At 49.9% G+C, this 15,601-nt stretch overlaps 1 protein-coding gene across 2 annotated transcripts in view; it reads right to left on the reverse strand.

Annotated features, from left to right (window-relative positions):
* Nucleotides 1-231: 231 nt before the first annotated feature.
* HRH2 (histamine receptor H2) overlaps nt 232-15,601 on the reverse strand; it is a 72,485-nt gene continuing 57,115 nt past the window's right edge. For both annotated transcript variants that reach the window (XM_077895489.1, XM_077895485.1), the window contains one exon: nt 232-427. In XM_077895489.1, coding sequence (XP_077751615.1) covers nt 424-427 — 4 coding nt within the window. In that variant the 3' untranslated portion in view covers nt 232-423. The remainder of the gene's footprint in view (nt 428-15,601) is intronic.

Below are 15,601 nucleotides of genomic sequence, written 5' to 3' on the forward strand. Positions count from 1 at the left end.
GGGGGTTGAGGCTTGGTCCCCTCCAAAACCCCTGGGCTGAGAGCGGCAGGGGGTGGGTCCCACAGGGAAACCAGGGTGGTTTCTGCTATTCGAGGCAGGGAATATCCGTGAGGATTATTATCATTTCTATCTTACAGCTGAAGAAACAACCCATGTCTTCCACTGTTCCATTAGCATCTAACTCAACCCCCTCTAATAAATGTATTTCCTCTGAAAAACAGGACCTGGGTATCACATAGTCAACTTAAAAAACCTTTATTGGAACCAGGTTGCTTATGTCAACTTCTAGATAGGTCCAGGGCCCCATATGGGGCGTGGTTGCAGAGGAGCTCTCGTGTAGTGCCAAAGAAGGTTGAGGTGGCTTTCGTCATGGCTCCTTGTCAAGGGCTCCCCTTGATGATCTTGTGCAGGATCTTCATTCCTTCATCTGTGAAATGGAAACAAACAACGCTATCCTCCCAGAGATGTTTGGAGGACTCGCTGAGGTGTTGAGCCCTTAGTAAGCGCTCAGTGAATGCAGAGTTGGCGGTGGACCTGTGCCACTTGAGGCAAGTCCCTCAGCCCCCGGAGCCCAAGCACCTGTCTGCAGAATGGGATAATGGTAATCTCGCATTCAGGGTTGGGCAGGCAGGAGGCGCTTAGTAAGGGTTTGGAGACTGAGAGGAGAGAGGACTTTGTGAACCATGAATTCCCACCAGGTGCCAGGCATCTTTACCAACGTGACCTTGCTGTCATTCAGCCCCCTGCTATTCAGATAAGGAAACTGAGGCTCAAGGAGGCAAACTTCCTCCTTACACAGGTGAGGGGCAGAGCCAGCCTTCAAACCTGTGTCCTTACCACCGTTTCAGCAGCTTCCCTGAGGAAATGGAGGGCTGCTTCCATAACATAGCCCTCATCCCTCAGGGCCCGGCTAAGAAGTCACCTCTCATGTGTCTCCCCAGGGCTCCCCAGTCTGGGTTAGGACCCTCCTTGGTTCCCCCAGCTCCCCAGGTCCCCACCACAGCTCTTCCTCCGTGGAAGTGCTACTATCTGTGTGTCTGTACTCCTGCGCTGGGCAGGGGACCAGGCCTGATGTGCCTCAGAGCCCCTGAGCCCTGGCGTGCTGCTGGGAGGGACGCTGGAGCTCCTCAGTTTGGACACAATGGCACAGTGTAAAGAGCTCCCGGCCTTACCAGCAGCTCTCCCGGCCAGGCCTGGAGCAGGGTCGAGAGCATCCCCAAGCCTCGGCTTTCCCCTCTGTGGAATGGGAATACCCGCTAGCCGTGCTCTTGTCAGGCTAGAAACAGTGCAGCAACAGTAACTCATGCTATTTGAGGACTTAATCATTTCGTTCATCTCTTCCAATAATCTTTTAAGGCAGAGGCCAGAATCATGCACATTTCACAGACAAGAAATAGACTGAGAGATGGGAACTGATTTGCCCAGAGTTGCACAACGAGGACTCAGTGGTGCCTGCGATAATAATAAACATTCATGGAATGATGGGGTGGGCACCCCCGATCACACTGTCCCCCGTCTGCCCTGCCTGCCCTGCCAGCGGGGGCATCTGTGCTCTTGTTAAATCCCACGCTTGGCCAGACTGCGTACCACACAGCTTGCCGGGTTGTGCTTGGCTGGGGAGGAGAGCCAGGCTCTACACAAGAGGTCTGGGGACAGCTTCTGGAAGACGGGTGGCTTGGGACAGAACCGAGGCCTTGCCTAGCCTCCCTGAGAAGCACGTGGCCTCTTGAAGTCTGATGTTCTGATCCAGAGACATGGCTGTGCTCCCGCCCTGCCCCATGTGTTCATCACGTCTTCCTGTTAGCGGCAGCATCTTCCTTCTGTGGGAAGAGCAGTAGCGGCCACACGCATTCTCTGCAGGTGCAGCCCCGACCATGCTGTGACATTTATAGTGTGTGTTCCGGTCGAGGAAGGGCTGAGAAGGCTGCAGCATGAGGTGGTGCAGGACCCCATGTCAGAGACCCCTCAGGATATAGCCAGAGATGCTTGGAGTAGAAGGGAGGGGCCTGTGGACATTTGGGTGGGGTATCAGTGGCGGGGGACTGACTGCACAGCCAGTGAGTGTTGGGGCTGGGGCCAGCACTGGAAAGTGGGGGGTCAAGGCCAAGTGGAGAGGTGCTCTACCAGCTTTCCCAAAAGTAAGTTTGGGAGGGCAGACTTGGACCTATTGTTTAGCAAGAGAATCATTTGCCAGAGAAGTGGTGAGCTTCCTGTCTCTGGAGGTATTCAAGTACACTCAAGCAGAGATATGGAAGGATTAGGGCACTGGGATCCCCAAGGACCCTTCCTGATTCTCTATATCTGGGGAAATGACTGATGATCTGACTGTTCCTCTGTGAGGGATGACCTTGGCCTTGGAGAGAAGACCTTGGGGTGAGAAGCTCTGAGCTGGCTTTTGGGGCCCTGACAAGCACAGGGTGCAGCAACCCTTGGCGAGAGACCAATAATGCTTTCCCTTCCCTGCTTTCAAGGATGGCAGCTGTTGACTCTCCTGCAGCTTGGCATCTGGTTCTTCCAGATTGGCAGAAGGTCATGTTCCAGTAGATGTAAGTGACCAGAGGGCAGACAGGTGGCTCATCCCTAAGGTTGAAAGGACAAGGAAAGTCGATGGGCACCTGGGTGAGGTGGCCACAGAGACAGGCTGGGATCCTACGGGGAACATTCTAGGTAAGGGCAGGTAAGCTGGGAGTGTGCAGAATCAAGGATGACTTCCTTGCAGAGGTGCTGTGAAACAGTTTTAAAAGATGGGGAAGATTGGGAAAAGGGGGAGAGACATTGCAGGCAGTCCCTAAACTTGAGACTAGAGCCAAAAGCTGGGTTCATCAATGTCTATTTGGTTGCAATTGCTAGCAATGGAATTCAACCCAAATGGACTTTTGGAGGGGTTCATGTAATTGAAAAGTCCAGAGTTGGCTTCAGGCATAGCTAGATCCAGCTTTTCTAACAATGTCATCATCTCTTTCCATTACTCAAATCTGCTCTCTCCATGTATTGTGAGGGGCTCTCCCGGCGATGGTCACTGACAGCACTTCTCTGATAGCTCTGTAATAAGTTTCAAGAACAGTCTTATTGCCTTGGCTTGGGCCATGCCCAGCCCCCTGAATCAGGCATGGAAAGCTCTGGTTGGCTTTGACTGAGTCACAGCCCAATCCTGGGTTAAGAATGTGCAGAAGTATTTCCGTGAGGAAGACTGGGGTGCAGTTACCAGAAGGGGGAGAATGGGTAGGTAAGGTGAAACAGGTCTGTGGCTCAGGCCTGATCCTGCCGCCGATGAGCTTCCTGCTGTGGCCTGCTGCCACCTTTCCTCCGACTTCTGAGCTCTCTTGGCCTCCTTGTCACTATGCTTTGACCCACTGCACAGAGGCTCCTTTTCTTGTCTGAGCATCCTCTTGGTGACTGCCAGATGCCCACATCCTGACCCCTGGAGCTGTGAATATGTGAGCTGACATGGCAAAAGGGACTTCGCAGATGTGATGAAGTCAAGAGCCTTGAGCCGAGGAGACAATCCTGGATTATCCAGGAGGGCTCCATGTAATCACAAGCATCCTTGTGCATGAGGGGGAAGCAGGAGAGGCAGGAGGGGGGGATGTGAGTGCAGACGTGAGATTGGAGGGGTGCCATTTCTGGCTGGGGGCCATGAGCCATGGGATGCAGGTGGCCTTGAGAAGCTGGAAAAGGAAAGAAAATATTCTCGTCCAGAACTTTCCTGAGACCCATTTTGGACTTCTGACCCCCAGAATGGTCACTAATACATGTGGGTTGTTATAAGCCATGAAGTTGGTGGCAATTTGTTACAGTGGCCAGAGGAAACTAATACACCTCTTAGTTCTCGATATCTCACCTTCTGGACATCCTGCTCTGCACTGGCCTCCCTCCCTCACCCAGAGAGTCATCTCCCAGGGGTCGCTGCTGAAGGAGGATTGGGGGTCAGGTCTGTTCCTCTCAACCAGCTCTGCCTCGCCCAGCAGCTTGCGCCAAGGCTCACAGATGGGCCACCGCCTGGGACTTACTCGGAGCCTTCCTCCTCCACGGGGTCAACGCACACTGACAGGCCTCAGTCTCTCCCACCCGGAGGAGTGTTCCGTGTACTTCAACACCTCATTAGCACCCCCTTCCTTGCACACTCTCCATCAGCTTGAATCACGCTGGGGTGTAACTGCCTGCTTCTCTGGTCTTCCATTAGGCCGTGAGCTTACTGAGGACGTAGGCGGTGTCTGATTCCTGCCACTGGTTCCCCTTACAGGGCCTGCACACAGTAGGTGCTAAGTAAATATTTGTTGAATGAACTATGACAATAGGTGTGCACTAGGCATGCGGGGTGGGTCTGGGAGACTGCCCCCCACCAAAGATGGAATTGGACCTGACTCCTGGCTGTGCGCCCTCAAATCCGTTGTCTCTTCTTCCTGGTTGTCACCTCTCTTACAGTTAGATGTGGCCGCAGGCCAAGTACTGAGTTCTGGCCCATAAAATGCAGTCAGAAGCCATGGGCTCCCTCTTGGGGCTGAAGCTTTTAAGAAGCGGGTGTGTCCTTCCACATTTGCTCCTCTTGCTAGATGGGGGACAAGGAGACAAGTAGTGGAGGCCCCTCCCCACCCTTGATGAAGGGGAAGACGTCCCACTGACTGGGAACACAGGCTCAGGACCATCTTGGGAAGAAGAAGCCAATTCAGATGTGCTACATCTGGGGCACATTTCTACAGCTTGTATGACTCAAATCAATACAGTTGGTACAGAAATTGAGGTGGTGGCCTGGGGTCGAGCCGTGGGTGGGGAGGACATAGCAGTCCCAGGCAGCAAAGCTGAGCGTTCCTGTTATGCAGGTGAGAACATCTAATGAATCTTGCCTAAAATGGGCCACGGAAGCAGTTGTTTCAGAGGAAGAGGGAAAGAGCCTGAAAGCTAGCATGCATTTGTTCCTTTTTGCTGCTCACAGCAAGATATTACGAGAAAGACACGAGCTCAAGAAAGAACTGTCCAGTCTGCGGGCTGCAATGAGAAGCAACAGAGCTCAGAAACACAAGGCCACTCTGGGTTGGCTGGGTTTTCGACTCTGGACTATTGCTTGAGCAAGAAATAAACTTCTACTGGGTTTGAATGTTCCTTGGCCTCTGAGGTGATTTTTGTAGCAGCTGACATGACCTGATGACACACATGGCATTGGTAACTACCACCTTTGGGTATAAACATCCACTTGGGCTGAGTCTCTGGTGGCAGGAATGGGCCATGCTGAGCCCCCAATCCCAGGCTGGCTCACTCAGCAATCTGTGGCTTGCGTCTGCGGGAGAAGGCCGGACACAGGTCCGGCTATAGGATTCCCAATGAACCAGTCTGTGACATTCAGAGAGAGACAGAAAGGGCTCTGTTCCCCCAAATAAAAGGCCCCGGGTTTTTGCCACTGAAAACTAGAATTGGCTCCTGGGTGACCAAAGGCATGGGCAGAGTTAACAACTTGGAAATAATCTCTTGTATTTGCTTAGTTTTATGATTTACAAAGTTCTCTCACATCTGGGATCTCACATGATGCGCCAAACCTATGAGGAAGGTATTACTCAGATTTTTCAGAAGACAGATCCAGAGGCTTCAGGATTAATGAGTTGCCAAGGGTCACACAGCTAATGAGCAAGGGAGCGAATCCAAGGCCAGCTTCCCTTCCCCTCTCTAGAAATTTGCTGTTTAATGACTGAGATGTGGAAGGGCGTCTTTCTCACTGGGGCCTGGTGATCGCGGGTGCCCTTGTGTGTGGGGGGGAGGGGGTCGATGACAGTGGAGTCTTTGCATTTCTGTAAGCCTCAGTGACCCCAAGTACTGGGATTCTGCTGGACAGAAAGACCGTGAAGGGCGGGTAAGCTTGCCCAGAAAAATCTTTCCTGATGATACACCTGAGCCCCAGAGAAGCCAGATGAGCTGCAATGAGCACCCAGGATTTCTGTCTGTACTGAAGGCCCCCATCTATCACTCACTCACTGTGCCCCGCTCACCACTGGCCTTGCCTCCTTGGCTGGCTCCCCTGCACTCTGAAGGGGGACTCTCACCTGTTCCCCCCGTCATCACCACCTTTCCATGCCCTGTGCTGCCAGGTTGGGCCCTGGGTACCGAGGTGGGGTTCCGGGGGCTGGAGTCCCAGCCTGGACTTGCTGTATTGGATTGGGCCACTGACATTTGCTGGTCTTTGGCCACTCAGCCTCCCCACCCCCTTCACTGGGGAACCTGTACCTCCTGCACTGTTGCTGGGGTTGTCCTGGGGCTGTCTAACAAGGTGGCTGTGTTCTCCAGACCAGGCCGGGGCCTGGCCTTACTCCAGGGGTTTTCAATCATAGGGAGAGACCACCAGAGGTCATCACAGTGGTGGCAATGTGGCAGAGAGAAGAGGCAAAGCCCTCTCATCCCAAGCTGCTCTGGCATTTGCTGAGCTCAATCCTCTGGCTTTCCCTTCATTTCGGGAGCTACCTGACATCTTTCCAGTAGATTCAGTTCCCTCCCATCAGGGTTTAGGGCTTGCAGCCAAGGAGTCTTGATGCAGACAGAACCCCAAGTAGATAGTAGGAAAGATTTTCTAAAGCCTTCTTTAGAACAATGTAGTGCACATTTATTGAGCACCAATGGTGTGCTAGCCCCTGTGCTGGGCACTGGGGCTCCAGAGAGGTACCTATCTCCTTCACAGCCTGGAAGAGCTCATGGTCTGTGGCAGCAGGTGGTGGAGAGACAGAGTCCATGCTCTGCTGTGCAGTGTCTCCCATGTAATAAACTCCCAACTGCTAATTCAATTGGCACCCAGAAGGGTTTGCTCCTGCTTCCTCTCATTTCCCTTAAAAAAATCAATAAACTGCTCATGATGTCTTTAATAAAGACAAAATCAGAGCTTTTTATAACCTTATTATAGGGTTGGCATTTTCAGTGTTTTTCCCCAAAGCTGAAATCAAGTTAATGTGGCATCATTTGGGAATCAGGGGACTGAGACGATTGTTTATGATAAATTAGACAATAACTGACCTGAGTTTGGCAGTTTACCATTTTCAGAGACTCCCATGGGCGTCACAACAACCCTGCAGGTTAGAAGATTAGCTCAGAGATGGGAAGGCACCTGCCAAAATTCACACAGCAAGGTGGAAATGGTGGAGCTGGGGTTCGATCCTGGATATGCCTGACCCCTCAGCCCTGGTTTTCTCCTGGGAGCAGTGTGGATGGGCAGCTGGAGCTCTGGGACCTGCAGGATGGTGGGGCTGGGCGGAGATGCTTTCTGCAGGGAGAAGGCTTCTGGGAGGGCAGTTGCTTGCAGGCCATGCTGGGAGAGCATCCACGTTCCCGCACCGCCCCCTGGTGGACTCCCTGAGCCTGGCCTCCTGGCTGTAGGAGGGTTGGGCTGGGAGGTTCAGGCTGATGGTGGCTATGGGTGGGTTTGGGAAACCTTCCTGGTGGAATAGCCTCTGCGTTTGGACAGCTGAATGCTTAAGCCTTCCAGATGAGGGAACAGATGTTCGTGTATTTGCTTGTTTGTGTGAAAAGTGTTTATTCATTAATGCTTTCAACCTGTCTCCAGAGACAACTGCATACCCCTGCCCAAAAGCTGATGACCTGGCACTGCCCTTGCCCTCATGGGAGGGTCAGGCCCACAGATAGATGCCCACGATGTGGGGAAAATGAGGGCACTGTGAAGCCAGGCCCGGGGCATCCTGGCAATTCTAACTTGGGTAGGAATGGGGAGTGGTGAGAGGAGTGAGGGAAAGGTTTCTGGGTTAACAGGTCGGGTGAGTATGGAGAGGAGCTGGGGTAAGACGGGTACAGAGGGAGCAGTATGTCCACTGTGAAGACAATGGCCCGAAGCTCCAAGAGCCCTCACTTTCAGGGCTCTGAATTCATGTTGCAGTCATCGTTTTGGATCCTTTTCTTTCAGGAGACCCAGCCCAGATTACATGAGCTTCAGGGGCTCCAGCTTATGGGGCTCTGACCCCTGGGCAAAGGAGAAGCCAAAGCAGGGGTACACTACACTAGACTGTGGGGGTGGTGTGGCCAGAGCCCTGGGGAGGGCCTTGAGGCTGCAGGGGAGAGGCAGGGAGTAGCAGGTTGGCTCAGCTAAGAAATTCAGCTCTGTCCTGAGAGCAATGGGGTCCTATTAAAAGGTTCTGAGCAGGAGAGTGGCTAGGCTACCCCTGAGTTAGGAAGTTTTTGACAGAACAGAGAGCTCTCCCAGAGCAACCCCCAGACCCAGGCAGAGGGCCCCTCAGCTATGGTTCCCGTGTTTTGGCAGACCCTGCCCTGGGCCTCTATCCATGTGGTTCCCAACAGGTGCAGAGCCCATGGGCCAGGAGGCTGTGCCCCCCGGAGTCCACCACCAAACCCCTCTTCCAGAACACACCTTGGGAAGCTGTGACCTGACTCCAGGATCTGTGCAGGACTGGCCCTGCTCCAGCCTCCAGAGGGTGGACCATGCTGATGGTATGTGCATGGTTAGGTCCAAGGATAGCTATTTGGGGGGTGTGGAGAAGGAGTTGGAGGGTGCCAACTAGGAGATAGAGGGCAGCAAGCAGCTGGAGCTGCTGCAAGGTAGGAGATGGCATGTGTCTGTGGTGTTTCTTTGTTGCCCTTCATTTCCTCCAGAGATTTCTGAGCCCCTGCACTGTGCTATGTTCTGGGCTCACCACGCCAGGCCCAGTGGTCTCCTGGGCCAGATGTGCTCTGCAGGCTGCTGCTGGTGGGAGGTGCCAAGAATGGGTTCTGTAGGTGGGAATCCAGAGGCTGAGGTTGCACACAGGCATGAGTGTGTTCTTTGAGGAGCCAGGCTGAGGATGGATGTCAGGCCAAACAGGGGAGACAGCCCTAGCGCTGCTGTGTGCCTGATGTAGATACATGGGGGAGGGAGGGACAAGAGAAAGGGCTAGGACCCAGATGCCAATGTGAGGAGTCCTCAGTTCATATTTCTTGGCTCTTGCTGTGTAGCTCAGGAGTAGGTCAAGTGGCTTAAGAGTCCAGGACTGGGGTAAAGGCACAAGGGGGGAGGGCACTGTTGGGGCTGGGGGCCCATGGGGACCTATCTCTGGCAATCTGGGCTCTGGGACACAGGCCAGACCTCCTGTTCACTCCGGAACAAGATTCCCACCATGTCTGCAGGCCCTAGAAGGCAGCAGGAGGCTCCCCAAAGGCGGGGAGGAGGTGCTTGTCTGGCCCAGCCTGATAATTAGACCCTTCAATTGCAATTACTTTTGTAATTAGCTCAGCTGGTAATTGCAACAGGAGGTGGTAATTTCTGTCCTTCACAGAAACTCCCTCTGAATTGAGCTTTGCTTGTCTGTCTAGGGTGCAGGGTAGAGCTCTGGGGAGCTCTGGGGTCCTGGGTGGGAGCAGTTACACACAGGTGGGGGCTTGGCTCAAAGTGAAGCATTTGGGTTCTGCTCGCCCCCTGGGGTGGGACATGCAGGGTACAGCAAGTGGGTGCTTGGGACTCTGCCCTTGTGTGTGGGCTGGCCTAGTGACTTGCTTCTATCACTTCCACAGTAGGTTACAAAAGATTGCGACTTCTAGTTTGTCAGCAAACTTTCTTTACTGCCCCTGGCTTGCATGCTTCGAGGAAGTCAGCTGCCGTGTCGGGGAGGCCCATGCAGGAAGGAACCAAATGCTGCCAACAACCAGTGAGTGAGCCTGGCAGCCGATCCTTCCCTATGTGAGCCTTCAGATGAGACCATAGACCCCTGGGCTGACACACCTGGATCACAACCTCTTGAGAAACCCTGACACAGAAAACCCAACTAAACAGATCCCAGATTCCTGACCCTAGAAACTGTGAGATAGTAAACGTGTGTTGTTTTAAGCTGCCACTTTCTGGTCTAAGTTGTTACAGAGCAACAGTTAACTAGTACATGGACAAACTGTTAAATGAACTATGTTCTGTCCCTTGACCTTGACAAAGAATACTTTAAAGACTACCTGAGAGGTCAGGTTCAAATCTAGAATCTTTGGACTCCTTGGAGTTCTGCACCAGCACATGGTAGGAGGGAGGGCGCTGGACCGTGGCATGAGGCCACCCCCCTTCTCTTCACACCCTAACTCCATCCCATAAGCCCCAGATCTCGTACATGCCTGAGGCTTAAAACTCCATACGCCAGCCCCCCCACTGGCTCACACCATTGGCATGGTCTGCCTCAAGAGGTTGGATCTAGGGAAAGGGCCTGTGCAGGCCATAGAACTGGGCTTTAGTGCTAATCTGGCCGAGGAAATCAAGAGTCTCAAATGTGGTTTAGAAGGGACAGTTGAGCTGCTAGTGGGCACATCCTCTTGGCCCCACAGACTCCTACTTCTGTGAGGCGCTGCTGGAGGTCCAGGGCAGGACTGTCTGAGGCTCAGGGATCACAGCAGGGGCCCTCCTTGCCCGAGTCTGAGGGCCACCCTGGGAAGGCCCCTTGTTCCGACCTTCCCAGACAGAAGTGAGGCACCCCCAGGGATAGGCCAGAACAAACATGAGCCTGGAGAGACAGGAAGCGTTGGGTGAATTAAATAATACCAGTTCAGGGAACCCTGGGTGGTGCAGCGGTTTAGGGCCTGCCTTTGGCCCAGGGCGCGATCCTGGAGTCCTGGGATCGAATCCCACGTCAGGCTCCCTGCATGGAGCCTGCTTCTCCCTCTGCCTGTGTCTCTGCCTCTCTCTCTCTGTGACTATCATAAATAAATAAAAATGTAAAAAACATAAAAAAAATAATACCAGTTCAGTGTTCACTGGGGCCTATTCTGTGCCAAACACTTGCCAGGCTCTGGCAACCAGAGATTTGAAGGACACAGCTGCTGCCTTCCCGGTTAGTAGGGAAGCTCAAAATAGACCCAGTCCTTCTCCCCAAGCAAGCCGGTTCTTGAAAACCTACACATAGAAGAAGTTTTTTTGTTTTACAGGCCTTCATTCAATTAGAATGGACTGAGTACATATTACATGCCAGGAGCTGGGTATTAAGCAGGAGGGACGCATTAGCATAGGAGTTATTAGGAAGCTCATAGATCCCTGGGAGAACCGGCTGCCCTCTGAAGCCCGTCCTGCCCAAGAGCCTGATGCCCTGCTGCCTGAGCCCACAGCCTTCCTAGGAGTTTATTTTTCAATCTCAGGTGCTTGTTGCCTTTGATCAGGAAATTCTAAGTTATACGTGTTGTACCCGAAGGGTGATGGATGAAATGCAGATGTTTGCATCCTCTATTGGGCAGGAGGACTTCGCAATAGAGGAAACCCTGTGCAGGTGGGAGGGCGCTGGCGTGGGCGGCCGTGATTGACAGCTGCCTCCATGGCAACGAGAGCAGGGACTCGGGAGTCCCAGGGCGAAAGGCAGCAGCGGCGCTCGGCCCTGCACCCAGGCGAAGCGCGGACGTTTCCTGCTAATAACGGGCCACTTGCTTTTGGAAGACCACTGGTTTGAGGAAGAAGAATGGATCTGATCTTGCCAAATAAAGGATTTTCAATCCCTTCCAATATATATATATATTTTTTTGCGAGTCACATTCTATTTCCATTTGGGGCAAATATTTTAACAACCCCACGAATGAACAGTTGTTGGCAGTTGTTGCAGTTTATAACCTCCAGCCTGGGACTTCCTCCCCCTTCTCACTGGGTTGTCACCTTCCTGATCGCCCCCCCACCACCACCAGTTTTTGTCTGCATATTGCAAAAAAAAAACAAAAAAAACAAAAAAAACAGTTGATTTCAGAATGTAAAAATAAAAAAATAAGACTGCAAAATCAAAACCAATCAATGTTTATATTTAAACATATTCTGCAAGCGGTAATATTATGCCAGCTGGTGAACTGCAGTTGAATTCAACACTAATAGAGTCATTTAAGGTGGGGTCTGAAAACATTTGCATACGTTGATAAGATATGGAGTAAATCCTCCCAGATGAGCATATCTGTACAGGAAGGCCTTCCTCAAGCTTCAAACTTTGATTTTTTAAAACTTGGAACCTTAACTACCTTCATCTGGTGACATGTAAACCAGTTATTTACTTTAAAATTATGGGGCTTTTAAAGCGAATATTCACTAGATATAGAGTAGGTGCTGGGTGCTTTGAATACATGATCTCATTCAATCCTGATTTGATCCTTATACTAATGGCTACTCCCATTTCACAGATGGGAAAACCAAGGTACACAGGAAAGGCAACAGGCTCTAAAGCTTCCTTAGAACTTGAACTGGAGCCAAAATTCAGATCTGAGGGTTCCGAGATCAAGAAAGGAGTGAAGGTCCTTCTCAGCAAAGGTCTCAAAACCTCAGTGGTTGAGCATCTGCCTTTGGTTCAGGTCGTGATCCCGGGGTCCTGGGATCGAATCCCACATCTGGCTCCTCGCAGGGAGCCTGCTTCTCCCTTTGCTTATGTCTCTATCTCTCTCTCTCTCTGTCTCTCAGGAATAAATAAATAAAATCTTGGAAAAATAAAAAGATCTCGAAACCTTGAGACCCACAGATTACCTCTTTACTTTCTCTTATCTTTGGTCAAAAAAGAACGGGGCTTGTCAACAATGATGTGGTGGGCCTGACCACAGTTTCAGAGAGATGAGGACAGTTTAATCACCACCACCCCCACCCCACCCACAGCTGTTAAGAGTGATTAGGTCCCGTCCAGAGTTTGTTGTGCTTGAAACGGATGGTAATGCTATTTTATAACCTCACTTGTTGTCCACGATGGATCAAAATCAATACTTCTAGATTATCCAAGTCAAAATTTAGGATAGTTAAAAAGATCATTTGGCTGGTGGGAGAGGCTGCCCCTCCAAGAGAATGTCCCCAGGTCCATAACTATTTTTATTTCCATTTTGCACTTGGTGAAAGCGATACACAAAGTATACCTCCCTCTTTGTCCTGAGGGATTCCCAACATCAGAAACTGTGACCACTGAGAATATACCATATCAAAAGTAATTTTTATATAATCATGAGTTGAGCTGAGCTATGGTTAACAAGTTATACTTTGTAGACATCTAAAATTTTGTATTTTGTAGTTACTTAACTGAGCGTTTAATTTTTTTTTCAAACTTTACATTTTCTTGTATTTGGGGAGCTCTGACTCCCCCTTCCCCCCCCCCCCCCCCCCCCCCCGGCACTTCCTAAATCTCTCTGGAGTCTCCGAGAAACTTGTATTTATAGTGCCTAATGGATAGAGTAACCCTGCCAACAGAGGGCACCCCTTCCCACTGCCATGGTTAGAAAAACCAGATTTTGTTGAAGCATAATTTTCTAAAGATTAAAAACATAACTCATACAAATGTATAGTCAACACGTGACAGAGTTTAATTTAACCCATTCTTGGGGGAACAGGCATGATGGTAGAGCTGGCTCTAGGTGGTATCTGAGAGGCAGCTATACATCTGGAAAGGAAGAATCTTGAAATAGGCTGCCGAGACATTAAAACTGGCCAGTGTCCTACGGGGCAGTAAACTGTAACTTTTAGCATTATCTTTTCTACTGAACAGAAGTCAAATGCATTTTTTTTCTTTTTTTTTCAAATACATTTCTACTGGACCACAACAAAATCATTTGCAATTTATCAGTCTTGTATGAATTAGCATGTAACTGCAGAGTCTGGTCCCTGATCAACAATAAATAGTCAATAAAAGGACTTTCCCCTAGAGAATCATGTAATACTGGTTGGGTCTGCTGGTTACACTCCCGTATGACCCTCAGAGGACATGCCATCACCTTTATTTCCAAATCTTGAATTAAATTTTCTTAAGAACAAAATGGGTTTTTCTGGGCAAGTTCTCACCGGGGTCAGGGCTGACTGTAGATGGGTAGGTACCTGGGCAGGTACATAGTTTGGCACCTCTCCAGGTCTAACATCTCTCAGTCTCTGGTCAACACTTAGTAGAGCCATGGACAACTGATTTTTCTATAACAGAAACTAGATACAGAAAGAAAGTCACTCATTCATGTCTATGGTCCCAGCGAGTCAGTTCTGAAAATACTCAGCAAAACATTTCCTGTTTTTTGGTGGTTGTTATTCCTTCCTTAGGCTGCCTTTGGGAGGATCCAAATCAAATAACTAGTGGGAGGCATAGTAAAGAGTTTTAATTTTAGATAATACTTTTTTTTTTAATTGGTAAGCAACAGGAATGGCTGGGTTTTGGAATTTCAGCAGATGTCACTGTGAACGCCAAGCTTGCTCTGATGACACGTGTATACAGCAAAATGTCCAGAATAGACAAATCCGTAGAGATATAAAGGAGATTGGTGGTTGTCGGGGGTGGGGGAGTAACTGCCAGTGGGTATGAGGTTTCTTTCCAGGATGATGGAAATGTTCTGGAATCAGACAGTGGTGATGCTTGCACAACTTGGTGGATATACTAAAAAGTACTGAATTGCATACTTTAAAGGATGAATTTTATGGTATGTGAATGCTATCTTAATAAAAAAAATATCCAGAGACAGATCAGCACAGCAAGTTATTTTTAAAAATTCCACAATAGGGAGTCGTTTACTTTGCTGGAAGCATGGGGGTCAGTGCACATTTTGCCAGCTATAAGAGAAGAATGGTTCTAGAAAGCTGAGTGAACATATTGGTGGTTATCTTCATGATGTTTCAGGGCTCCCTCCCCTATCTAGATGGCTCAAAGCACAACTCAGCTTGGGCTGGGTCTACCTTTAGTGACAAGTTTAAGGGGGGCTGTAAGCTCCCTGAACTGAGAAGATACCCCTCCCCCTCCTCTCTTTGTAATATGAGTGGAAAATGTTTCAAACTATTTGAAACACCTGCTTAGATCCAGTCAGTGTTTCCCATTTTATGCTGTGTGAGACATGATCTTCACGTCAGAAAACACTATCATGCTGCATGTGGCTTTTGTGAGACAACCATTTTCTGAGGATGTAACCATGAGGAAAATTCACCTTAAATAATTGTTGTCTCCATGGTTTCATCAAATGTCTTTATTGATCATGTCTCTTAATCCTTAATCTTTAATCTTAAACCTCAACCTGCAGGGTAGATTTTATTACCCTTGTGTAACCAAAATGACATGTGGGGCCTCCTAATTTCTTGAGATCTGGGCAAAGTTGGTTTGATCTCCCCCCCAACTCACAACCTTCAGTAAGTCTACAACCCTCCTGGAGATTCTGGTGCCCCCCCAAAGGACTCAGATTCTCAGATTTTCCTCTGCATTTGGGCACATGTCTCCTCTGGGAACCCTTTTTGTTATGTTCTTTGTAGACCCAGATGTGAAACTCCACCCCCTTCCTAAATTCCTCCCAAGAGCCATTTACACAAAATATGTACAAGTACAGTGAACTTTCCTGGAGATTTTGTGTGTGTGTGTGTGTGTGTGTGTGTAGGAGGAGAGATGGAGAATCAATGTGTATGGCTATAAAATGAACACTAGGCATTCCCCTTTCCCCAAAGCATCATTTGGAAAAGTGTACTAGGAAAACATCACCCTGTCCCCATCTTAGCGGCTCTTGATTTTTTCCTCTTTTCCCTTCGCTTCTCCTCATCATCTGCCACCTCAGGAACTCCAAATTTTTTCCCCACCATTACACAGATAAATGCATTTTCAGATTCAACTAGGTGCTCAACAGAACAAAAGGGACCTATTTATCAATAAAGGGACATTCTCTTGAAAAATCAGTTAGGTTATGAATAGCATAAAGA

This window comes from Canis aureus, chromosome 4, assembly GCF_053574225.1.
Source record: "Canis aureus isolate CA01 chromosome 4, VMU_Caureus_v.1.0, whole genome shotgun sequence".
Lineage (NCBI taxonomy): Eukaryota > Metazoa > Chordata > Mammalia > Carnivora > Canidae > Canis > Canis aureus.